Source organism: Nyctereutes procyonoides, unplaced genomic scaffold (assembly GCF_905146905.1).
Source record: "Nyctereutes procyonoides isolate TBG_1078 unplaced genomic scaffold, NYPRO_anot_genome, whole genome shotgun sequence".
NCBI lineage: Eukaryota > Metazoa > Chordata > Mammalia > Carnivora > Canidae > Nyctereutes > Nyctereutes procyonoides.
Window position 1 is genome coordinate 17,719,610 of NW_026575122.1, and position 26,637 is coordinate 17,746,246.

The window sequence follows — 26,637 nt, forward strand, 5'->3', positions numbered from 1 at the left end:
GTGTTTACCCTAAGGATATCGCTTTCCACTCTTACACCCTTGCCATCTTGTTGAAGAAGTGAAGGCTTGAAGATGAGATCGGAGCTGAATGGTATTTGTATCATCTCAAGTGGGCGCTCTTCATCTTCAGATGTTCCTCACTCAGTGGTGATAGTCTCTTCCCACAGGAAGTTCCTCACTGACATATTTCATTAAGAATTTGGCTATGTTTGTTCTTTGGATTTTCTCATTTTACTTTTTGTTTTTTTTTTCAGACTGAGCTAATAATAAAAAAAAAAAAGAAAAAGATGGGTAAGATCACTATCATCTTTTTTTTTTTTTTTTTTTTTTTTGAGTTCTTTCCTCCGGCCTGGCTTTGTGCTTCTTGCTTTTTATATATATTAATTTGAATCCATCTGACAACCTACAAAGCAGGCATTACTGTGTCCGTTTTATAGATCAGAAAGCTGAGGCTCAGAACAGGTTAAGCAAATTGGCCAAGAATCTCACAGCTCCCTATTGACTGAGGTAGAGTTAGGCCCCAGGTGTGGTTCTGGTGACAAAGTTGTGCCCTTCCCACTGTATCTCCTCCCCGCTGCCTTCCATGTTTCCACTCTTTCCGTTCTAGCATTATTGATGCTTTAAGGCAAGACCCATATGTCATCCAATCTGTATTTTCTCATTTGGGACCAGCCCAAGTACAACAAAAACTTGGTTCTTGATTTCAAAGTAATTGAAAATTTTAAAAGGCATTTTTTTAGTTCAGTAACTTTTAAAACAATGATGTTAATTTTTAGTCATTCTCTGAATTATTCTATAGTTAAAAAGCAATACTATATATAGTTGAGAACAGTAAGAAAAAAATGATATTGTTGATTTGTTTTTTAAATTTTTGAACTCAGCCTTGTTTTTTAAAGTCCATGGACATTTTCTCTTTGATTGAAGTACTTCTGGTTTGTCCGCAAGCTGGCGAATTTATATTCCACATGTACTAACTAAGTTTCCTGGTATCCCATCCAGATTTACTCTAACCGTGGTGGCTTTCTGTTTTCTAGAATTACTGCCTTTTCTCCCAAAAGCTGCCACTTCCTCAGGCGGGAGGTACATTGAACTAGTACACACAGATGGATGAGTGACTAAAGTTCCCTGAGCTCTACCGAACAGATTTTCATTCTTAAAACAAGATGCTTTTAAATGCAAGTGGCTCTGGAATGGCTACCTAACCCACTTCAGTGGAGCATGATGTGGGCTGCATCAGGGAATTACTTAGAATTACTTAGGAAGGTACACTCATCCTCTGTGGGATTCTGACCCTGGTTTAAGCTTTGCCTCTCACAGAACTAGCCAATTCGGAGAGCTCTTTTTTTTCCATTGTTGTGTGTATGTGTCAGTGTGTGTAGGAGAGTCTGAAAGGTACAATGCTGGAGATAAGCAGAAAAGATTTGTATGCATGGATCTTTTGTAAGTCAATTACCTGGGAGTCAGAAGGCCTTCTGTGAACATTCATTACTGTCGGTTTGTCTATATACAGCGTACTGTATGAACATTTAAGTTCTGTATGTTGTATATGATCAAATGTATCACTATGCTTACATTCATTTCTTCATTCTTCTATTCAGTAGCAACCGTGGGCCAGAAAGTATGCTGTTTGTGCTGTGTTGTTTTTCACAGTGTCTAATGGATGGATGTTCAGCGATTTTGTACAAAAGGTTTCATTTAAAGAAATCTTTTGGAATCTCCAAAGCATATCCTATTTACTTTAAGCTTTTATTTCCTTTCATGTTGTGGAACTGTACTTTTGTTTTTTCCTTTGGAGTATCTATTACCATGCTTGCTACCAACTAGCCAGATGGAACTTTCTCTAAATTTTTATGAGGAAAAATAATTATAATCTCTTTGAAAGTTGTGGGACATTTGCATTTCCCCTATAAGCTTTTAATTTAGTTTCTTTTTTCTTTCAGTACAAATTCTTGAATACATGTGTGTATTAGTGTACCACCATTGATAAAATAGCTGGGGGTTTTGGGACTTGGGGGTGGTCACTGAATTACATTCTTTATTAAAATAGTCCATAGATGCTTAATTTCATTTAAAAGGAAATGTATTACACTTCACTAGCTTCTTACTAACATTTCTAAAAGTTCGGCTATTTATGGAAAGAGAGGTCTCAAAAGTATCTATTAAAATTCATTTGTCCAGGGATCCCTGGGTGGCGCAGCGGTTTGGCGCCTGCCTTTGGCCCAGGGCGCGATCCTGGAGACCCGGGATCAAATCCCACGTTGGGCTCCTGGTGCATGGAGCCTGCTTCTCCCTCTGCCTGTGTCTCTGCCTCTCTCTCTCTCTCTCTCTCTCTCTCTCTCTCTCTGACTATCATAAATAAATAAAAAAATAAATAAATAAAATTAATAAAACTCTGCATCTAAAAAAAATAAATAAAATAAAATTCATTTGTCCAAAAAAAAAAGCAATAATGTAAGTCTTCTAATACTTCAAGAAGAACTAATATAGAGGCCGAATTTTATGTTCTCCTTTCCCCTTCATGGAGATAGTCTTCAGGGAGGTTCTCCATATATTTCTAGATCTTTGCCTTCTGGGCACAAGGTAGGATTCCAATTCCTGCCTTCCTTGTGCTTGAGTGGGATCATTGGGCTAGATCTGAGCAATGAATGGTTAATTGTCCTTTCTGGGCTGGAGTTTTAGATTTCCTAAGTAGATTCACCAGCCCCTGTGCCATGAGACTGAAGTATTTACTGCATCAGCCTGGGGCCCAAAGTGAGAAGACGTGGGCAGAATTCCCAGCCTATCTGCTGTTGCCTGATTAATTTAGGCTTTACAAAGAACTACCTTTTGGCTTTGTTGATTTTTCTTTATTGCTTGTGTTTTTCTTTGTCATTGATTTCTGCACCATATTTCATTCCTTCTATTTGCTTTGGGTTTAGTTTCTACTTTTTTCTAGCATCTTAAATTAGAATCCTAGATCATCAATTTTCAACCGATTTTTTTTTCTAATATAAGTATATAAAGCCAAAAGTTCTTTTGGGAGTACTGCTTTAGCTATATCCAACAAATTTTGATATGCTGAATTTTCATTATTCAGTTTGAAATATTCAGTGTTTCCATTTTGATCTTTTTTGATCCATAAATTATTTAGATGGATGTTGCTTAATTTTCACATATATGTGGCTTTTTTAGATATTTTGTTATTGATTTCTAATTTAGTTCCTTTGTGGTGAGAAACTATACTGTGCATTAATTTAAGCCTTTTAGAGTTTGACACTTTCATAGCTCAGGATATGCTCTATTTCAGTGAACATTCCATGAGCACTTGAACATGTGTATTGTGTAATTGCATGACCTAAATGTTAATTGAGTCAAAGTGTTTGCTAATACTGTTCAAATCTTCTATATCCTTAGTGTCTCTCTAGATAGATAATGATTGTTCTGAGAAATTGTTATGGAGAGAAGGGTTCTTAAATCTCCAACTGTGATTTTGGATTTATCTTTTTTTCCTTTTAGTTCTGTCAATTTTTGCTTGATGAATTTTGAAGTTCTATGAGATGCATCTTATATTTAGGATTATTATCTGTCAATTTAATCATCATGGAATGACATTGTTTCTTTGGTGATACTCTTTGTCTTGAAGTCTACTTTGTCTGATTTTAATATAGCTGCACCAGCTTTCTTGTGTTACATTTTACATTGTGTATATTTTCCCATCTTTTAATCTTCAGCCTGTCTGTGTCTTATATTTAAAATGCATCTTAACCTATACATCGGTCTTCTTTTTATCTAGTCTACCATCTTTGACTTCTAATCAAAGTGTTTAGACCGTTTACATTTAATGTAATTATTGCTCTATTAGATTTATATCTGTTACCTTGGTGTTTATTTTCCTTTTGTTCCCTCTGTTAATTGTTCCCTTGTTTTTCCTTTTTCTATTTTTTTGGGTTAAGTACTTTTTAGTATGCCATTTTTATACCTCTACTGTCTCTTGAGCTATGCTTCATAGTGTTACTATTCTAGTGGCTGCTTCATGGCAGTCTCTCAAACATTAATGTGCATCAGAATCACCTGCAGGATTATATAAAACACGGATTTCTAGGTCTCACCCTAGAGTTCCTGAGTTAGTAGGTCTGGAGTGGGCCTGTGAACTTAAATTTCTGATTAATTCTTACATTATGTTGATGTTGCTTGTCCGAAGACCATACTTTGAGAACTATTGCTCTAGGGATTTTAGGATGTACTCTTAACTTATCACTGTCTACCTTGAATTAATTCCAAGTATACCATTTTAAGTTAATGTAAGAAACTTACAGCAGTAGAATTTCATTTATATCATTATATCCCTTCTTCTCTGTGCTGTGTTCTTGGGTGTTTCACTCGTACATATTTAATAAATCCCATAATACATTTTTATTCTTTTCTTTCTTTAAACAATCATTTGACTTTTAAAGAATTTTTAGAGGGAAAGAAAATTTTTTTTTTACATTTTACCATCTATCATTTCAAGTCCTTGCCTTTCTCTCAGTACATCCAGATTTTTATCTGGTATCATTTTCCTTCAGCAAAGAGAACTTCCTTTTTCATATCTTATAATGTGATTCTACAAGCAACAAATTGCCTTAGCTTTAGTTTATCCAAAAATTTCTTTATTTCACCTTCATTTTGAGAAATATTTTCATTGGTTATTCTGGATTTTTGGCCTTTAAAGATATTACGTGTTGTCTTCTGGCCACAATTGCTTTGATATGAAATCAGATATTCTTTTCCTTGTTCTCTTTAATGTAGTGTAATTTTTTGGCTCTGGCTGCTTATAAATTATTTTTATATTTGTTTTTCAGCAACCTTACTATATTGTGCTGTAGTGCTTTTCTTTGAATTTATCTTTTAAAGGGGGCATTTGCTAACCTTTCTAGATTTTCAAGTTGTTGCTTTAATCAAATTTTAAATTTTTCATAGTTTTCTGACCTATTTTCTCTCTGCTTCTGGGATTCCAACTACACACATATTAAATTACTTAATGCCGTACTACAGACTATTAGTGCCTTGTTCATTTGTACTATGATTTATTTTCTCTGTGCTTTAGTTTGGATGATTTCTGCTTATATTTATTTAATTTCAATAATCCATTTTTGTTTAGTGCCCAATATATTGTTAATTCTAACCAATAAATATTTTATTTTAGATACTATATTTTTCAGTTCTTGGATATCCATTTGGTTTTGTTTGTTTTTATAGTTTCTAAACTTCTTTTGGTAGTTCTTAAGTCCTATTAATCTTATTTTGTTATACAACCTAATATATCAATTTTTAAACCCTTATCTGTTAATTCCAACTTCTGGGTCTATTACTACTGATAAATTTTTCAATTGACTTTGGTTTATATTTTTCTGTTTTTAAACATTTCTACTGATCATTATTGTATTCTAAACTCTGGAGAATCCAGATTCTGTTACATTTTTCCAAAGAGTATTGAGTTTTGTTTTCATAGTCCATTAAATTACTGACAAATCACCGTGAACTTGTCGAGCCTTTGCTTCAAACTTTTTAAGGATAGGTCTATTTCGATTGTGCCTTTAACCCTAGAGTAAATGTCTCAGTTTTAGAATACCATATTTCCTCCTAGGCAGGGACCTTCTAGTATTACAATGGAAAGCCAGAGGTATTTAATGAGACCTTCTGATTAAGTGGGATTCAAACTTTTTGTGATGGCCAGCAGCTGAAATAATCTGCTCAGCCCTTTCAACATTAAATTGTTTCACCCCTGGACTCTTTGGAGTTTCATGTTCAGTTTAGGGCTCAGCCAAAAAGTTGAGGGGGTTTTAATATGTACATTTTATCTACCTCCATCCCCCATGACACCCTTTCCAGAATATCCTTCTTCAAGTCCTAGCTACTCCGGTAGCCCCCAAGTCTGTTCTCTGCTTCTGAAACTAATGAGACTGAGAATTTTACTTGGTTTCTATTTACCCTGCACTGAGTGGTGTACAAGGCCCTCAAGGAAAGAGCTGTTCAAAGGTGAATCTTGTCTAGGGTAATTTTTTTCTTTTTTCAAGAGTCCATTTTCTTCCAGTTTCTGCCTGCTTTTGATTGCTCCCCAGTGCCTTCAAATCTTTCACTCCTTTTGTGGACAGTTTATCATTGTTATCTGTGAGAGATCTATCTGAATCCAGCTGCTCTGCCACTACCAGAACTGGAATTCTCCCCATAATGGACATATAATTTGAGAAATCTTTGTTCCTTTATCACCAAGATTTTTTTTTAACCATGGGATTATTCCTATTGCTATATAGTCTGACAAATATATAGCTACTAATTTGCACAGAGATCATTTTTGAGAACTTTCAAGAGGACTATTAATGGAGTCCTACTTCCTTTCTATCTACTTAGTATCACCTTCAGATTAATGTTTCTAAAACATAGCTCTGGACTCAACATAATGTAAAATAGAATCTTCAGTGACACCCCATCACCTGCTGAATAAAATCTGAGTTCCTTAGCTTATCATCCAAAGCTTCCACTATCTGGTCCCCAACATTCTGGTTGTCTTCCCTAAGTTAGCATCATAGAAAATCATTTACGTAAAAATTCCTGGAATGTGACTTACTCAGGATTAGCAGTCTTAATACTAGGACAACACAGAGCTTAAATAAGACATGATTAAAGTTTTAGATCTTTTAGATGCATTCTCCTGTTTTCGTTGTGGGTTTGTTGTTGTTACTTTGATGTTTTAAATATAGATTGAGGAATGGGACACACATTACATATTTTTGTACGTACAATTTAAATCTTTAATGTTTGCACAATTAAAAAATATAAATGATGAGGAATTATCTGAAAACTCTTAAGACCATTCCTGCAGCAGTCTTTTACAATGCTCCCATCCTATTTTTGGAAGATGAATTGGGGGCAGCGACCACACTGGTTGGTAGAAATCAGGTACACAATTTCAAATATTGCTGTAGGAAGGAAGTTATCCTGTAGCTATTACAGTAACATGGATTTTTAAATGTGTTCATTTTTAAAATCCATATGGAAATATCCCAGCCTTTGGAAGTTTCTGTTTTTGAACACCCAAGAAGAAAATCCTCTAGTGTGTATGTAAGGCAGTGGTCATTTCTTATGCATTCCCGTATGCCTGCAATCTAAGAGACTTAGTCACATTTTACTGCACATTCACAGAAGTGGAAAGAACCTTAGATTACCCCAACTCCTTATGCAATTGTTTGGCAGCCTTGTACACATAGTAGGTTCCCAATGAATACTTGCTGAATTAAAACCAATTAAAATTACATTTAGTTTTCTCGTTGGACTTTCAAGTATGTTCAATTCAGTGTGAGTTATAGATAAATCTATAGTTTTGTGTTCAGTTTCACACCATGCAAAAGGCACAGAATGCTGGTTGCCAATGGAAATACTGGCTGTTAAAGTAGAATGTTCCTCATTCAAATAATGTGCCTTTGCTTATTGGTTCCAAAGAGCACTTTTAGCATCCTGTTGGACCACCAGTAAATTATATTGCAAATTGATGTTTGAACGACTCTGGCCTTAAGGCACACTGATACTGTCAGCCTTCCTGAATTCTTCCAATTCCACCATTTTGGGAACCCATTTTACCAGTGCTAGCATGAGGTTTTTCTTGTGAGCTAATAACAATAATTGCCTTCTATATCATAGGGTTGTTAATAAGGCTTAAATAAGATAGTTCTGTAGTAGGGCCTTAAATTTTTATTTTAAAAGTGATAACCAACTATTTAAGATACCATGCAGCATCATGAAATGTTATATGAATCGGTTACGGTCTTTACCAAGGGTATTGATTGCCTTTGTGTAATTATCTGTACCTACTTATATTCACTAAGAGCCTCCAATTTTTAAAAAAATCATTAGATTATTATAATGATAGGTTTTCATTTCTTTGATAGATTTCCCTATTCTAGTACTGTTTATTGTTATTATTACTAAGATTTACCATAATGTTCCTGAGAATGTGCTCTAGATTAAATTATTTTAATTACATTAAGCAACACACATTATTTTTATTGAGTATTTACTGTAATTTACTTAGTAAGTCTCAACCAAGGGAGCATGATAGTCCTAAGCTGAAGGGAGTGCTTTAGAGCCTGTTCACTGCTTTACAGTTATCGATGAAACTCCCTCTCTCCTTTGTCTACATGTTTTCAGTGACCCATGACCCAGTCCTCAGACCTCTTCTCATTCCAGTCTCTGTTCACTCCGTATGATCTCATCCAGTCTCATGGCTTAAAATAATGACTACAAGCTGATTACATCTCCAGCCCAGACCTCTCCTTGACTCCAGACCTGTGTATCTAATGCCTTAGATGCTTCTCAGGCATCTCAAACCTAACATGTCCAAAACTGAACTGGGGTAGTTTTCCATAAACCACATGCTCCAACTGTCTTCCTCATTTCAATTTATGGCAGTTCCATTTTTCTTAAGGGTTCAACTCAAGAATTTTAACGCCTCTAACTCCCCTCTCTCTTTGATCTATCACCAAATGCTAGCAGTTCTACCTTTAAAATGCATCTAGACTCTGACCACTTCTCACCACTGCCACTTGCTGCCACAGTGACCTGGCCTCCCTGCATCTGTCTTAGTCTGTTGAGTCGGTTGTCAACATAGCAGCCAGGGTGATCTCGCTAAATGTAAATCACATCAAGTCATTTCTCTTCTCAAAGCTTTCCATCGCACTTAAAGTCCAAGTCTTAAATACAATCTTTACTAAGGCCCAGTAGGATCTGACTCATATTAACTCTTTTTCATTATCTCCTATTTTCCACTCATTCTTTCTGTTCTTTCATACTTGGCTATTCCTTAAACATGCCAAGTAACCTCCCCAACTCTGTCCCTATCTCATTTGCTTTTCCTTCTATGTAATGTATTTTCTCCCCAAGATATCAACACAGTGCCTTCATTTCCTTCAGACCATTAGTTAAAGCATCTTTGAGTAAAATTTTAAAATGTCAACATCCTCCCACACCTTCACCATGTTATATGCTCCTTCCCTAGCACTTACTACTGTCCAGCATTTGTATATTTTACCTAATTACCTTGTCTGTTAACTGTTTCCTCCCAATTGAATGAAAATTAATGATAGCCTGGACTTTTGACTATCTCATTCATTGCTATATCCACAGTGCCTGGTACCTAGTGGATGTTCTGTAAATTTTTTAAATAAATGAATAATAGAGCTAGGCTACAATTTCACATTTTGCCAGTAGATGCCTCTCTCTAAGCGTATTCCCACATCTGAATATTTTAAGTTACAGTTTGGTCTACAATATGAAATAGTTAAACATTAACATTTGTATAATTGAAAGTCTTCCCACTAAAATCACGTGTATAGATGGTGAACAGGCATAGCAGCTTAAACAACTGCAGGAAAGCCTTTGAACAATGCACTTTATTGCTGCTGTGATGTCTAAATGAATGTTGGGCCATTGCCTGAGAGGGCTTGGGCAGCTACCAAAACTTTCAGTTTAGAGGAATGTGGCTCTATGTATAAGAAAGTCAATATATGCAGTATTAATCTTATCTGTAATCTAAAATCCCACATATGTTAAACTGACTATTCCTGTGCCTATGTTATTGGTAAATCTTGTTTGTCTTCTATTTTTTTGTAGAAATTTCAGGGCAGGAAAGATGAAGTCTCATAATCTGATTATACTTATTAATACTTTATATTATTGTAATAGTCTTTAATAGTTTTTTTTAAATTATTATTCAGGGCAACACAACTATTTATGTGCTGGAAGAAATGATTGCATCATTGATAAGATTCGACGGAAGAATTGTCCTGCCTGCAGACTTCAGAAATGTCTTCAAGCTGGAATGAATTTAGGAGGTAAGTTTTGGGTTTTTAATTCAATAAAAATTGTTAATATGTCATATAATACCACTATGTTCTCTATACTCCCAAAATTTAAGATGAAGCTAACATGGAGCAGATTTCTAAAAATCTCATAAATTCTATACTTGTTCTAAAACATTTCAGTATTTCTTTCTTAGCTGTAGTTTAAAAGAAGTATGTTACGTGACTATGGTCCTAGGAAAGTTTTCAACCTTGAGTTTGCTAAGGTTTTGAGAACTGGTAACATATCCAAAACCAAAATAAAAATGAATGACTTTTTATATAGAGCTGTAACTAACAGTTTTTATTGTAATGTCTATTTAGAAATAAGCCCTACATGTGATAACATTAACCAGATAGGAATACATTCCTAACTCCAGGAATAAATGTACTAAAGGAAGACCTATATGAAAAACACTTAAAAATGTCATAGGAGCCCACCAAAAGACAAGGGGTTGTGAGGGAAGGTGGGGTGGAGGTGAGTGGTGGTTAGAAGCCTTGAACCAAACACAGAAGTATACAATGTCCATGGATGGGAGGATTCAGCATACTAAAAGTATTAGTTTTCCCTGAATTAATTTACAAATATAACACAATCCTATAAAATTACCAATGGAGGGAAGCCTGGTGGCTCAGCAGTTTAGCACCACCTTCAGCCCAGGGTGTGATCCTGGAGACTTAGGATCGAGTCCCACCTCCGGCTCTGTGAATGGAGCCTACTTCTCCCTCTGCCTGCCTCTCTCTTTCTCTCTCTCTGTCATGAATAAATAAATAAATCTAAAAAAAAAAAAATACCAGTGGGTGATTCTAAGTTCCTAAAGAGCAGCCAGCAAACTTCTGGAAAAGACAAATAATGAGGGCTACTAGCTCTACCAGATAGCAAAACATACAACACAACTACAGTAAATTTACAGATCTGTTTGTTTATTGATTGTGAGACCAACAGAAATTAAAGAAATAAATAAAAATAATATGAGAATTTTGTATGTGATAAAGTTTTCATTCCAGATCAGTAGTAAAAGGATAGATTATTCAACAGAAATTGTTGTGACAACTGGGAAGCCATCTGGAAAACACAAAAATTGAATCCAAATTCATACTATCCACCCAAATAAATTCTAGTCTTTCAAAGTTTTAAACTTGGAAATAAAACCACAGACGCACTAAAAGAAAACATGGATTTTTTTTTAACACTCTCCAAGTGGAGAAGACCTTTTTAGGTATAAAACTCAGAAGCTATGAAAGAAAAGAACTGAGGAAATTAACAGTATTTACAAATCAAATAATACTGCAAAGTCAAATAAGAAACTGGGGAAAAGTACTTGCCACTTATAGACAACGGGTTTATTTCTTCCATAAAAAGCTCCTTTAATTCCATAGAAAAAGAAACCAACTTACTATAAAAATGAGATTGAGGGGCACCTGGGTGGCTCTGGTTAAACATCCAGCTCTTGATTTCGGCTCAGGTCATGATCTCAGGGTAGTGAGATTGAGCCCTCCATAAGGCTCCACACTGGGCATGGAGCCTGCTTAAAATTCTCTCTCTCTCTCTCTCTCTCTCTCTCTCTCTCTCTTTCTCTCTCTCCCTCTCCAAAAAAAAATTGAACAGAACTTTTATAGACAAAAGAGATACAGTTGGTTCTTGAAACATGAAAAGATTCTCAATCTAATCATAAGAGAAATGCAAATTAAAAATATGGGATATATTTTTTACAAATGGCAAAAATAAAACATTTTTATGATATATTGTTTGATTATATAGAAGTAAAGTAAAAGTCAGTGGTGATCTCGTGCATTTTAGGTGAAAGGATAAGGTGATTCAGTTGCCCTATAGAGAGCAATGTAGCTATTTCAGTAAAATGGTAAGGGGCACATACCCTTTGACTCAATGATTCCACTTCTAAGAATTTATCCTAAGTATATTTTTGCAATGTAAGAAATGATACATTCATAAGGCAGTCATTATAACATTGTTGACTATCAGAAATACATTCAGTATTCATGTGTTCAGGATTGGTTCAATAAATTACAGATAATCTTCAGACAATAAAGGAAGCTGTATATGGACTGATCTTCAAAATATTATTTAGTTAAAAAAAAACAGGTTGCAAAATAGGATGTTTTGTCTCCTACAAGTGACCTGTTTTAGGAAAAGAATTTATATTGTATAGAACATTTCTGGAATAGTTTACAAGGAACTAGTAATGTTGGTTGTCTCAGTAGAAAGGACTGAGGTGGCTGGGAGACAAGGACAGGCAGGAGAATTATTGTCACTGTGTTCTCTGCCAAGCCTTTGAATTTTGTATTGTGTTTAGTGCATGTATTGTGTATACATATTACCTAATATTTAAAAGAAATAAAGTAATTTGAAAAAGAAATGAGACTTCATCCTTTGCTTTGATAAATGTACCAACTAGCTGGCTAGTCAGGATGAGGAGGAAAACAAGGCAGCATGCAGAGCAGAGCGGCCCTTAGAAATCCGGAGTGGGCTTTCGCCAGATGAGCCTGCTCATGTCTGAGTGTGGCCGGAAGATGTCACATTATAGCTCAGCCAGAGAAGCTGGTGCTGGTTAAGAGGATGGACTCCAGAGCCAGACTGCCCACGTGGGAACCCTTGTTCCTGCACTTCCTGACCCTGTAACCTCAAGCAAGTTACCACCTTTCCATGCTGCATTCCCTTACCTTCAGTTTGCAGTAATCAGATGCTTATCACATGGGCTGGGATGAGGATTGAATGAGTCCCTGTGCAGTGAGAAGAAAGTGATCACTCAGTACATGTCAGTGGTTTGGTGGGTGGTGGCAATGCTCACTGTGATTTCCATAGCCCTTTCACACGCGATCTGAAAGACATTATTGCTCCATGTTTTGATGATGGTGAACCTCAGCCTAGAGAGGCTGACTTGCCCAGAGATGCCACAGCCAGCGAAATAACAATGCTAGGTGTTAGGGCTCAAGACTCTTGGTCTGGTGTTTCTAGTATAGCACACTGTTCTCTTGTTCTGTTATCTGAATCAGTGCAAATGTGGCACAAAGATCATCTTCTTAAATATGTGAGGGAGGGTCAGGAGAAATTAATCATTTAAAATCTAGATGGCACAAGGGTACTGCCATTGGTTGTTAAATAAACCCTAAATCAATTTTGTAAAATCCAAAACCTGAATTTAAGTATACATACACACTACTGGAGGTACCTTTTAAAGCGTCTATATGTAAATTTTATTTAACTTTACAAATACTGTAAAATTTGAATACAGAAATATTACTATAAATGTTACATTATTATATTCTATAAATATAAGTACTATTGGTTATTATAAAATAACAAAATTACCATACGTATAATTCCTACCTCATTGGGTTTTGTTAAGGAGTACCCAAGCCCTTACATAACCCTTAAAATGGGATTTTTTAACATTTGCATTGTTGACATTTTGGGCCAGATAGTTCTTTGTTCCAGAGGACCATCCCATGCAGTGTAGTTTGTGTATCAGCATCCCTGGTCTCTACTTAAAATGCCGATAGCAAGCCCTTCTCCCCAGGTTGTGACAACTAAAGATGTTCCCAGGCTCTGCTAAATGGACCCTGGGTGGCATCAAACCCACTGGTTTAGCTATAATACTAAATCATTATAAGCACTTTTCAGTGAGATATTTTCTGCTACGATATAAATTCCATCAGGGTAAGAATTTTTGTCTGTTTTTTTCATTGCTTTTTTTCCCCAGTGACTAGAACAGTGGCTGGCACAAAGTAGGTGTTCAGTAGCTATTCGTTGAATGAATGAATGACTAACTGGCATTTTTGAGGGCTTCTGCATTCTAAGCATTTTGCTAGGCCTTTAGATGTGTCCTCCTTGGCAAACCTCATGTAACAATATGCGATACATACTGTTAAATCTGTCCATCTTGGAAGTGAGTTCACGGAGACGCAGAGAGGTTAAAGAAGTAGCCTAAGGCCACAGAGCCAAGGGACTGGCGGAGCCAAAACTCAGACCTTGGCCCTGGCACTGGACCCTGTGTCCAACATCACTCTGCAGTATGACATAGGTCTGCTATTTGTAGATTGGCGTTTTTAAAATAATCCAGACTGTCCATTAGTGGCAGCCACGACAGCCTGCTTTTTCATTTGTGTCTATAATGACCTGTAAGTGAGATTTGGCAGAGGACCCAATACAGTTCACATAGTTTGTCATTGGTTTCTGCATATGCAACACAGGTCCTGTGGGTTTGGGTGAAACATTTTACCTAGAGCGAAGGCATACTGCAAGTCTTGAAGCACTGAGTCAAAAACAGGCAGAGAGGAAAATAATATTTATGAAAATACTATTTTCTTCAGGCACAAGTTATAATTTAACCACTTCTGGCTCATAGATTATTAAATCCTTAAGTTTTGGGGATCCTTGGGTGGCTCAGAGGTTTTTAGCACCTGCCTTCGGCCTAGGGCGTGATCCTGGAGTCCCAGAATCAAGTCCCATGTCGGGCTCCCTGCGTGGCGCCTGCTTCTCCCTCTGCCTGTGTCTCTGCCTCTCTCTCTCTCTCTCTCTCCCTCTCTCTCTCTCTCTCTCTCTCTCTCTCAAATAAATAAATAAAATCTTTAAAAAATAAAATAAATCCTTAACTTTTACTAATTATCCAGTTGCAGCCATGTACTTTGTAAGTTTTTCTTTTTCTTTTGTAATTTATTTTGAAGCCTCGCTTTTTTTTTTTTTTTTAAGATTTTATTTACTTATTCATGAGAAGCACAGAGAGGAGAGAGAAGCAGAGATCCCGGGTCTCCAGGATCACTCCCTGGGCCGAAGGCAGCACTAAACCGCCGAGCCACTGGGGCTGCCCTGAAGCCTCGCTTTTAGTTTCAGTTTGGGCAATAAGAAACGCAAGCAGTTCTATTATATTCAAAAATGATAACATGAATTTTAACCTTTTAGTGTGAAGCAGTTTTACAACGAGTCAAATTAAAGCCTATCTATACATGTTGCGATCACCCCCAAATTTTCTTAACAGAGCAGGGCTGTCCAGTTTCTTTTGATCCACTTCTCTTCCCTGCTGCCTCCCTTGGGGAATAAGGCAGCTGCCAACCCAATGTAATATTTGGAAGGCATTTTCTGTTGATGAGTGATCATGACTCTGGGAACAAAATTAGCCTTCCCATTCTAAAGACTTCAGGAATCCAAAATACTTCAGAATAATTTTTTTCCTATCTTATCAGCTGGCCAGCATGTCATTCTAACTGTTGTCCCCATGCTAGCCTCTACCTTAGAAAGTGGAGGGAGAGAGAAGAGCAAGGAGATTTTTACTTCTTAGAAACTAAAGCCATAAAATGTGCCTCTTTCCTTTTCTCTAGACCCACTCCCTCCTTCCTACCACAAGTACTATTCCTTTTCTTTAAAATCCTGCTGAGCTTTAGGCTGCATGCAAAGGAAAATATAGCAGAAGATGTGAGAATGTCAACAGAGAAATTGAAAGGAAAATAACAGCTTTCCTGGCCCCAAGCTGGGCCTGCCACTCTTGCTCTAGCCCCTATCAGTAGATCTAAAAAAGTCGTGGTTCCATATGCATGAGAATTTACTGCTTTGCATAGCTTTCTCCAGAGGAATTAATCACTTTTACATGCCAGTGTTCTGAAGAGGATGATCTATACATGCCTTTTAGAGCTTCTCCTAAAATATATAAAACATAGCATTAAAGCCAAGTTGCCCTCAGACCAAGAATGAGTTTGGTGGTGGGGGGGGTGCATTTCCTATTGACTGTGCTCTGGCCATAGAAGATAGAGGGGATCATCAAGATTTTTCTATTCCAGTCCTCCCGTTTACAGATGAGGAACTTGGAATCCAAGATCATATCATTAGAGACTTAAAAAATGCAACGTAAGGATTCTAATTCCGTTTTCTTTCTTCTTTGCCAAAGCACACCCCCCCTCTTATTTCATCTTTCATTATATAGGCTTAGTCCACTTTCACATTCCTTTAATGAGGACTCTAAAATATTAAAACTTACTTCCTGTAGCTTTAGAAATGTAGACTTTACAAACCACAGGATATTTCTAATTTGGGTTCCAATTTACTTCCACTGCGTATCTGCAGCTTTCCTTAATGCCAGCAGTCACTTTCACTCAGTTTAGCAGGAGCCTTCTTTAACCAGTGGCCATACCAGGCAGGTCTACCTTCTCTTCTTGGAATAGAACATGTCATATGATGAGAGAGAAGGATGTCAGACACAGGAAGCAGTAGCAACAGTAGACATCATGGTTGCTTTCTGGAGACAGAAAGGCAGGTCGGTGGAAAAGGAATGAAACACAACACTAAGCCAGCCGTGTTCAAAGAAACAGATACTCTTGTACGTTACTGATGAGAATGGAACCAGAGAGGAAAATCTGTAAATTAAAATTCATCCACATAATGCAGTATTAATCAGCCAATAACATTATGGCGATGAAAATTCATAGCAACATAGAAACTTTCTAAAAAAAGTAATAATGAAAAATTAGTATGCAAAATTATTTAGGTTACTTATTCTATGATTACAGCTATATGGGACAAGACTTGCAGGAGTCCGACAAGGAGGAAGTTTTAGAATACCCCAAATGGCTGTGTCAGTGAGGTAGGGATATAGACAAAGTTTTTCTTTTACCTTTTCTAGTTTTTTTAGTAACATGAACATGTTTTATAATAAAACTTAAAGAAAATAGAGTTCGTGGTCTTGAACTAAAAAGAAGGGAAACCTAAAAATAATACTGCTGTTGAGCAGAAGAGGTAAAGAATGAGACCTACAGATAGATAACCAAAGGAGTTTTTGCTTGACAGGACGGAGGACAAAAGAGGAGGTTAGAGACCTCAGTAAACCAATCTCCTGCTGTGAAATGTTTTAAAAACCAAAACAGAGAAGTGATTGAAAAACAAAAGACCCAAAGATCAGAGAATGATAGAATCATAACTGACACACCAAGCCCAAGGAGAGGGATCTCCTTCCTTGAGGAAAATTGGCTGTACCTGCCAGCAACTTACTGCAACAAGTTGGCATGGTCACCTGCATAACTCCCATGCAGCAAAGGTCTGGTGAGAGAAATTACAGGATCAACGCCAGTGAAGAGTAGGTTTAATATCTGAAATCCAATAAGAAAAACAATTTTTATATCTTTAAGGGTCCCCTGAGGGAGGATATGCAGTAGTCTGTAGAAGTTTAGAAAGCCCTTGTGTACTGAGTTTTATGAAGAAATACCATTCCTTGCATTTTTTTTTTCTGTCTAATTCCTCTTGCTTTTAGACAATAAGAATTTCAGTAGGACTGTTGAACAGTAAAGTGGAGGGGGAAATAACACAATTTTATGAATCAGTGAAAGTATGGGGTTTTTTTTTCAATCTTCATGTATAAGTTAAGCCATATTAATTGCCTAGGAACATAACTTGAATTAAACAACTGGTATTTTTATCCTGCAAAGTTTCATAGAGGAAAGTTCAGCATTGGTCCCAAAGCCAACAGAATTTAAAGGTTTACTATATTTCCTCAATCCCAAGGCATTTTTTTCTTTCAAATTTTAGCTATTATGATTATATAATTTGCCATTAGTATATACATGTAATTGTATTGGTTTCCTCTGAAACTCTTATTGGGGTCTTACTTTTGACTGATAGAACGGAAGCAGTGGAAGCATTCAATTCAAAGGTTCAGTCCATCCCAAAAATAGACACATTTCTAGGCACATACTCAGGGCTTGGTGAGCTTACTAAACTGTGATGCTTCCCTTGGGTCTTTTTTTTTAATATTTTTTCTTTATTTATTTATGATAGAGAGAGAGAGAGAGAGAGAGAGAGAGAGAGAGAGAGAGAGAGGCAGAGACACAGGCAGAGGGAGAAGCAGGCTCCATGCACCGGGAGCCCGATGTGGGATTCGATCCCGGGTCTCCAGGATCGCGCCCTGGGCCAAAGGCAAGCGCCAAACCACTGCGCCACCAAGGGATCCCCTCCCTTGGGTCTTTTTAAACTCTTTTTTTTTTCTTAAGATTTAATTTATTTAATGGAGTCTTGTCTCAAGCGGTGAGCCACTCAGGCATCCCAGGAGAGAGAATCTTAAGCAGGCTTCATACTCACCATGGAGCCCAATTCAGGGCTGAATCTCACAATCCTGAGATCATGACCTGAGCCAAAAATCAAGAGTCAGACACTTAACCACCTGGGCCACCCAGGTGCCCCAGGTCGTTTTTTGTTTGTTTGTTTGTTTTAAATCAGAAACTTAAATCCTATAGAATAAAAACATCTTTCCATTCTGTATATGTTCATATTTTTAGATAATAATAAAATTCAAAAGATCATGCAAAAGAAAGAAACCCAGGAGGACACTCAATTAAATGATACTCTAGGACACGCATTCTTGGTTCTCCCTGCATATCATATTCAGCCATCAGATCTTTTTTTTTTTTTTTTTTTTTTTTTTTTTTAATGATAGTCACAGAGAGAGAGAGAGAGAGGCAGAGACACAGGCAGAGGGAGAAGCAGGCTCCATGCACCGGGACCCCGATGTGGGATTCGATCCCGGGTCTCCAGGATCGCGCCCTGGGCCAAAGGCAGGCGCCAAACCGCTGCGCCACCCAGGGATCCCCGCCATCAGATCTTTTAAGCACATTTACCCACACCCTGCTCCCAGAGGCCCTCATGCAATACATCTAGAGAAGCATGAGCGTCTTTTTTTTTTTTAAGATTTTATTTATTCATGAGAGACACAGAGGGGCAGAGACACAGGGAGAGGGAGAACCAGGCTCCCCGCAGGGAGCCCAATGCAGAACTTGATCCCAGGACCTGGGATCACACCCTGAGCTGAAGGCATCCCAAGCATGGGCATCTTTACTTTAAAAACAAAACTATGCATTCTGCATCAGTTCATAGAGCTGAGAACAACTGTTCTAGGGATTACTAGAACTTTGGCAGCAATTTTCTTAGGATAAAACCCTTTTATTATTTTTTTAAAGCACAGTAGTTTTAATTTTTTTTCTATATAGTGTTACTTTTTTTTCCACAAGTAAATCATTAAGCATTTGGAAAATATTTCTTTATCAGAAGTCCCCTAAAAATAATATCTTAAGTTAATGTATTTGTATTTTCCTTGTTAACCCTCCACATAGCCTTATTAAGGGCCCTGTTAGCCTTTAGTCCACTGACTTTACTGATTTGTGCTTTTCAAAGCACTAACTTTATAAATTATACATTTAAATGCTACAAATATTGAGGGAGAGTGTTCAAAATGCAAAAATGAAGGTCGGTTTCTTATCCTAAGAGAGGACAAGTCTGAAAGAATGGCCCTACAGTTCTCTTCTGAGGAGCCATGGGTGGAGAAAGAGAGGAGAAGGCAGAGAATGATCTCAGGAAGAAAAGTTGAGGGGGGAAAGAGGAGATGGTGGAAAGGATTGTGATCTGTTGTAAGAGAGGAAGCAGATTTAGAAATGGTTTCAGGTCACTTTTGTCCCTTTGCTCCCACCTCATACCCTGGACATGTGTAGACATTTGCACCCCCGAGGAGAGCAGAGGGAGCAGAGTTCCGCCCCCCCCCCCCCCCCGCACTCACAGTTCCCCAGGCCCCTCCACGGCAGCCCTCCCTCCAGCTGGTCATCACTGGGTCCGAAGGACTGTCTCCAAGCCCTCAAGTGGGTCTATTCTCCGGACTGTTTTTTCTTTAGCGTAAAGGACCTCCTGCCCTGCTTCTCCACCCTTCCCCAAGAGAGATGGTTTGGGTCACATCATTAAACTTTTTTCAGATAATGGTGATGACATATTGCTGGCTTTCCAGTTGTTTCATGGTTAAACAAAAACCCTTATCAGACTTTAAATATTATATAAGAGATTTGATTAAAATACTCTGGAGTCAAAAACAGATTCAAAATAAAACTTAAAAGACTTAGCTCTATTTGATTTATTTACCCTAAGGTCCACTAACTGCCCTGTTCCCAGCAGGCTTTCCTATCCAACAGGTTTTTTTTTTTTTTCCAAAATATTTTATTCATTTTCTTCCTTAAGAAACAAAATCTGAAGCCTCCCCTTAGGTTACCTGAAATAAATGGGATCCTGTGACTGAACATAAAGCAGTGAACACAGTGCTGGTTTGTGTTCACACACGCAGCCCTTCACCTTCCACTGCTCACCCTGCCCCCGGGACAGTTCTGCTCCACCCCTAGGCGCAGGTGGTGTAACTAGTCCTGCCAGCGCTCCTGCGTGCCCTCCACGCAATCAGGGCTGTCCCCTGCCCACGGCTCCCTCTGCCTCGGTGCTGTGGGGAGGTTCTGGCCACGTCAGCCTCACTGGTCTGAGTGACAGGGCCCCTTGTCAGACACAGCAAAAGCCTCTCACTGGCAACAGAGGTAGGTAGGCCAAGGGAGCCCCCTGTATTCCCAGGCCTAGGAGCTTCTGTTGGTGCTGTAACAAAGTCCCACAAGATTAGAACAACACAGATTTGTCATCTTATAGTTCTAGAGGTCAGAAATCCCAGAGGGGTCTCACCAACCTAAAATACAATCAGCGTGTCCACAGACTGTGTTCCTTTGTAGAGGCTCAAGGAGACAATTCATTTCCTTGCCTTTTCTAGCTTCTGGAGGCTGCCTGCATTCCTTGGCTCATGACCCCCTTCCATCTTCAGACCCAAAATGAATGCATCTTCCCTACCTTAGTGTAATTAAACCTGCAGAGTACCTTTTGCCCTGTAAGGTAACGCCTCCACAGGTTCTGGGGATTGGGAGGTAGAACTCTTTGGGGGACCATTATTTTGCCATCACACTATTAACAACCTATATCTGATAAAGCACAGTTTCCACTGTGGGGTTTCCAGATGGCTTCCTGATTTTGGCCCTCTACACACTCGCCCAGCTCATCCCCCTGTCTCCTTACCTTCTGACACCACCCCTTCTTTTCCTAAAGCCACCTTGATTTCTTCTTCACAGGCTTCTGGCCGTGCCTTTGTACACACAGTTCTTAAAAGGCTTACATATTCCTCCCCTATGCTAATAAGTCTCCTCTTACCCACTCCAAACCTCCTTCAAAAAACTCATCACCTCCACATTAAGTGCACCCCTCACAGATCAGTCTTTTACCCAGTGGGGAGAACTTTCATTCCTTTTTAGACAGTTCCAGGACGTTATGTATGTATATAATTTATTAAGACTTCTTGCAGAAAGCTTTTTATGACTTCCTTAGATGAAGTTAATTAGTACCTCCTCTGTACTTCCAAAGCCTCTGTTGGAACACTTACCAGATTTTATTACAATTATTTGTTTATAGGTATTTCTTGCCAAATAGTCTTTGAATTTCTCAGGAACAGAGTTGTCTCTTTGTCTTTATGTTTAGAGCACTTAGAACCGAGTCAGTGTTTAATAGATGCTTATGGAATAAATGAATGAATGAATGAATGAATGAATGAGTGAACATGCAGTTAAACCTTGCACAAATATAACTAAGCTGACCTTAGCAAAAAACTATGAGTTTGGTTATACAGTTATTTAAGGCACAGTATTCTCATTTTGAAACCAGTCCCATAACAAAGATTCCAAGGATGATATTTTAAGAAAGTTCTACTATAAATATTATTGTTTCCATCCTTTTACCAGGAAGGTGCAGTTTCCAAAAAACATATGATAAGTCTTGATCATAATGTTGACTTATATAGTATAATTTGGCAACTTCTTAAATGATAACATATTGCAAAAAGGCTTTTATGTATTTCTTTGTTCGTCAATGAGGAATTTTATGTGATGTTTGAACGTCTTAATTATGCTTATGTAACTGCATTTTTTGTCACCAGCATGGGAGAATGGCATTTTGGGGTAGCTGTCATTTAGCCCTGGTCTGATGATTGGTAGTGAAGCTTTAAGTTCAAGTTCAAGCAAGGCTAGTGTGAGTTGGCCTAGAGTGAAAGTGCTGGAGAAAGGAGCCTCCAAAATAAGTGCAAAAAGACAGGGGAGGAAGTAATGGAAAGGAAAGAAAATACAGGAGTGAGGCAAACCTGAGATGAGTAGGTTAGGATGAAGGGTTGGTGGAGCAGCTTAGTTGGATCCCAATCCCAAGGATCGTTAAGTACATCAGTGGAATCTATGGTCTCCAGAACAGTTGTAAGTCAAGGTCAAAGTCAGGCGTATGTGCTGATTTCAAGTGAGGGAAGAACCTGTCTTCCTGTTTCCCAAGAGCTTCACCAAGATTGACAGAAGCGCCCAGCACGTGTTTGGGCGGCCAGTTGAGTGAAGCAGAAATAAGCAGTGCTGTGTCCGTGACCATGAACATGAAGACAGTCTTCTAGTCCCATTTCTGGGAAATAGAGAAGCCTGCCAGTTAAAGGAGGAGAATGTTATCAGGGAGGATCTATAAGGCCTTCAGCCACAAGAAAAACATGTGCCTACCTACATGAACAGCGTGAAACTACACTCGTGATTGAAGCAACTCTGTGCAGCTCATAGTCGGAAATTCCTTAACGTTGTAGTCACGTTTAATTGTACACTTAATTCGGCTGCATGCAGGGGTGCCATTCATAGAATGGGGGAAAGGCTCAACTTCCGAAGATGAGAAACCTATAAATCTAGGGGTGTGGACCTTTTTACCTCCAGGTGGTGCAGCAGCAAGTTGACCATGGGGAGCAGTGCCAGCAACACAACTGAAGGAAGATTATGTTTTGTTTCATTGCAGGAACAAATACTCTTTTAATGGACAGTTAGTAAGGAAGCCTATTTTATCAAGCCCAGCTTGAATTTTAATGTGAAAATGTCGAAGTCAGCCAGTCATTACTCATTTTTCTTTACGAGTGTAATAACATACAGGATATGCACTTGTCACTCAGTGCACACACCCTTTGGGCATGGTAGGTCCTTGGCCATGGCTTTTGAACTGTAAACCTGATGCTGTGATTACACTAGTGTGTAATTCTCTAGTGTGCTTGTAAATTATGTTTGTAGGGTGGCACAGATAATAAGATTTGGATTTAGTTTGAAGACTAAATGTAAATTTTTAAAATATGGGTGGGTTCTAATCTTTTACAGCACAAGTGATGCATACAGGATATTTTGTATAGAATTCACCTCTCTATAAAGCACAAGGGAATACCTTCAGTACTCCATTGGAGGGGAATGGCCAGCTCTCAGCTCCAGGCATTTGTTGCCATGGGGGAAAATAGGCAGATCTTGCCAGAATTTAAGATTTATTTTTGAGATACCAGAATTACAAAATTTTTTGTGAAATATGCCAAATTCTGAAAATGAAAGTTTTAAATATTACTTAAGCTCACTTCCAATTTATGACTTCCACGATCAAGGAAACTAACTTTAGGATCATAATAAATTAGTATACTGCTTATTTCAGTTCTCATTTGATTGTTTTTTATATAGTCTAAGAAATTAATTATCTTTCTAGCTTTTTTTTTATTGCTGTTTTTATCAATTTCTGTGGTGTAAAGCAGTGGTTCTCAGTCAGGGGTACTTATATCCCCAGGGGAATATTTGGCAAAATCTGGAAATATTTTTGGTTGTTACAACTTGGAGTGGGAGGATACTACTAGCTTTTAGGGAGTAGAGGGCCAGGAATGCTGCTAAATACTTTACATTGCACAGGACAGAACCCAACAATAAGAATTACCTGGCCTAAAATATCAATAGTGATAAGATTGAGAAACCCTGCTATAGAATCTATTTTTTCTTCCTGTATATCCCTTCCCTTCCTACCTGTCTTTAGACTCTTTTCCTAGGTCCCCTCTGTTTCTCCTCTCTGTCATCTCACTTAGAACCTTTAGGTTGGTGGTTCTTAATTTCAAAATACAGGGAGAAAAATCACACAGGAGTTCTTGAAAAATGAAGACTCTCAGCCTGCCTTTGTAGGTATTCTGACCCATAGATCTGGAGTGGCCCAAGATTGAAAGGGCTCCAGGTGATCCTGAGGAAGACCATGCATAGACCGCAGTTAGAGTGGTAGGATAATCTTTGTTTTCATAATGTTTGCTTTTCTTCATTTGTTTAGATCCTTTATTAGTTGAACTTCTCAGTTATGTTGTTATCTTTATTAAGCCTTTAAAATATACATAGCTTTTAATAATTATCCTTTGGGAAATAAATGTATTTATGGGCACATCAACCAAGTAGCTGGATAATGCATCTTACAGAGTTTCTTCCCAAAATTTCTGGTCTCTTGTCCCTACTTTTTTTTTTTTTTTTTTTTTTTTGGTAATATACTGTATGTCTTCTCACTGGATGATAGTGGGTCCCTGAAAATACAAGATTTAAAACTTGTCTTTTAAATGTATGAACCAATCAAAAAAAAAAAAAAAGCATGGACTGTAACAGCTGAAAATATTGGGAATAATCCATGTAAGTGATTCCTTAACCAAACTGATGCATATGAAATGTTACAAAAAAATTGACCCCCTGAGGATTGTAGTTTATGCCATGTACTTGTTCCATGGAAGCAAAAAGGTGAGGGCAGCAATAACTACATAAGAGCTATTTCTCCAAATGCTGCCTGACACTTAGGAAAACTGCAGGCTTATTCAGGCACCTGCCTTCTGGAGCTTCAACTCATGTTTGACATTCTGCGTATTATAACAGTTGAGTTCAAATCACAGGGCTTTGATAGGTCCACAGCAATTATTCAGTGTCTTGAAATTTATCATTAGAATTATATGTGGCAATTATTGGGTCATTAATAAGGCATATCCTCTGGGATGTCATTACCAAAACAGATGTCCTTCTACACAGATAAGACAGCTTACAATCATGCAAACAGTGTTGGTCTACTAACCAGCTTTCCACCAGAGTTAGGAGTAACTTTGTGATCCAACTTTGGTCACTTTCTCATGGTAATCATGAAGAAACTATTTTTAAGAAAGCCAGAATTCTGTTTGGCTTTGTGTTCATGCCAAATTAGCAGATATTGAAGTAGTTATCAGATGGCCTGGGGAGAGGTCTTTAGAAACACCCTCATAATTTTCATCAAATGTCTTCCCACCTACTATAAATAAATACAGATAATGTCTCACTGAGCAAATGTGTTTTCACAGTTTTCTCTAAGCCCCTCCTCTATAAAAATTCTGATGCCAACACTGCTAACAGGCCACTGAACTTGAAATGATGAGGCTGAGTGTATATGTCATCTTAACCAGCTGGAATCTCAGCAAATTCATCCTTAAGGAACTTTATTTCCTCTGATTTAAAATGCAGAGATTAAACTGGCTGTTTTGCTATGCCCCTTCTAGTTCTAGAAGGCTATGATTCTGTTAGAGTGCTCACAGTTTGGATATCAGATACTGAATTAATGAGGGCCATTTGGGCAGGAGAATATCATAGCTTTTCTCTGCATCTCCGCCCCTACCCCAACAATGGGTCAGTGTTAAGGGCAGAACCGTTTCCCATCACTGCACCCACAAAAAGAATCCATGCTGCTGTCTAACTCACTGATACTAAGTGGGCCCTAAGATTAGGGATGTAGAGTACCTCTTTCCTGGTTTCTATCTCTAGATAGAATAAGTTCTTCTATGAGGTTAAAGAGGTAAAAAAAAAAAAAAGGAAAAAAACCTTATCTTTGGCTTTTCCCTTTTCTTCTCTCATTAGACTCTCTCACAGAAGTGGTATGGTAGGGCTGCCTGCCCTCTACTACTATACTTGGCTTCCTACTTTCTGGAGGATACCTGACCTGCCCTTATTATCACACTAAGGCTAACTTGAGCCTTGGCTGGAGCCGTTTTCTGGATAGACTGGCCTAGCTCATTGGGGTTTGGGGTGAGACTTAACATACTTCCTATTTTCCTCAACAGCTTTGTTACGGAATGGTGACTAGTCATCATATTAAGAAATGCGACCAGTTGTAGGATGTCAGCAAAACATTCACTCATTTATTTGTACTTTTTTCCTCTTTGTTCAGTAAGTACTTATTTAATGCCTACTGTGTGCTGTGCAATAAAATGCTCCAATAAGTTCTAAGCATTAGAATACAGATGTGCAATAAATGAATATTGAGTACATCTTTATATTGGGCATGTCTTGTGATCATTATTGTATATGATCATATCTGTAAAGGGAGAATAGTTGAATCTAAAAAAAACATTTCAAATCCTAACTCTGAGCCCAAGAAAATTCCCATGAAAGCATACAAATTCTCTAATGGGAAAACCTTTAGAGAAGGCTTGTAGCATCCCCAATTCAACTATGGAAGTTAAAAACTATTATGGGTGCTAAAAATGGTGTTTTCCGTGGTATGTGACTTAGAACCACATTGTCCATTTGAAAATTATAGCACGAAATTGGCCCTAGCCCAAATCAGCAACAAAGAACTGACTCCTAGCCAAGACCCCTGCCCTGGTATGACAGCCATGGGCCACCCTGTGACACTTAGAAGAGGCTCGTTCTAACACCAGCAAAGCCATCAGTGAAATTTATCATCAAAAGCACCATTCATTCTTCAGAGCTACGTAGAGGGCTGTTAAAAATCAGAATATGCTAGCAGACTATGTTTTAAATGAAGGGAACCCTATCTTTGGAATATAAGCAGAATCTAACAGGAAAATGGCAGGCAATTTGTGATAAGAAACCATAACTGTTTTTGTTTAATCTCCTTATTATAAATGTGACATTACTTTTAAAATTACTAACAGTGACATAAATCTGAATTAAAGCCTGGAAGAAAAACTTTCCGAATGGCCCAATTATCCTTCCTGAACTACTTAAAGAGTCTCCAGAAGACCTCCTCAGGGCAGCTCATCTTCCAGCTTTGATGGAGAAGGGCTGACTTGTTTTTATCTAAATCTATGGTTCAATCTCCTATGTGAAGGAAAAATAGATTATAAGG

General features: G+C 37.9%; 1 protein-coding gene across 3 annotated transcripts in view; it reads left to right on the forward strand.

The window, feature by feature from the left end:
- NR3C2 (nuclear receptor subfamily 3 group C member 2) overlaps positions 1 to 26,637 on the forward strand; it is a 323,096-nt gene that overhangs the window by 218,574 nt on the left and 77,885 nt on the right. For all 3 annotated transcript variants that reach the window (XM_055336368.1, XM_055336369.1, XM_055336367.1), the window contains exon 4: positions 9,729 to 9,845. In XM_055336368.1, the coding sequence (XP_055192343.1) occupies positions 9,729 to 9,845 (117 nt within the window). The remainder of the gene's footprint in view (positions 1 to 9,728; positions 9,846 to 26,637) is intronic.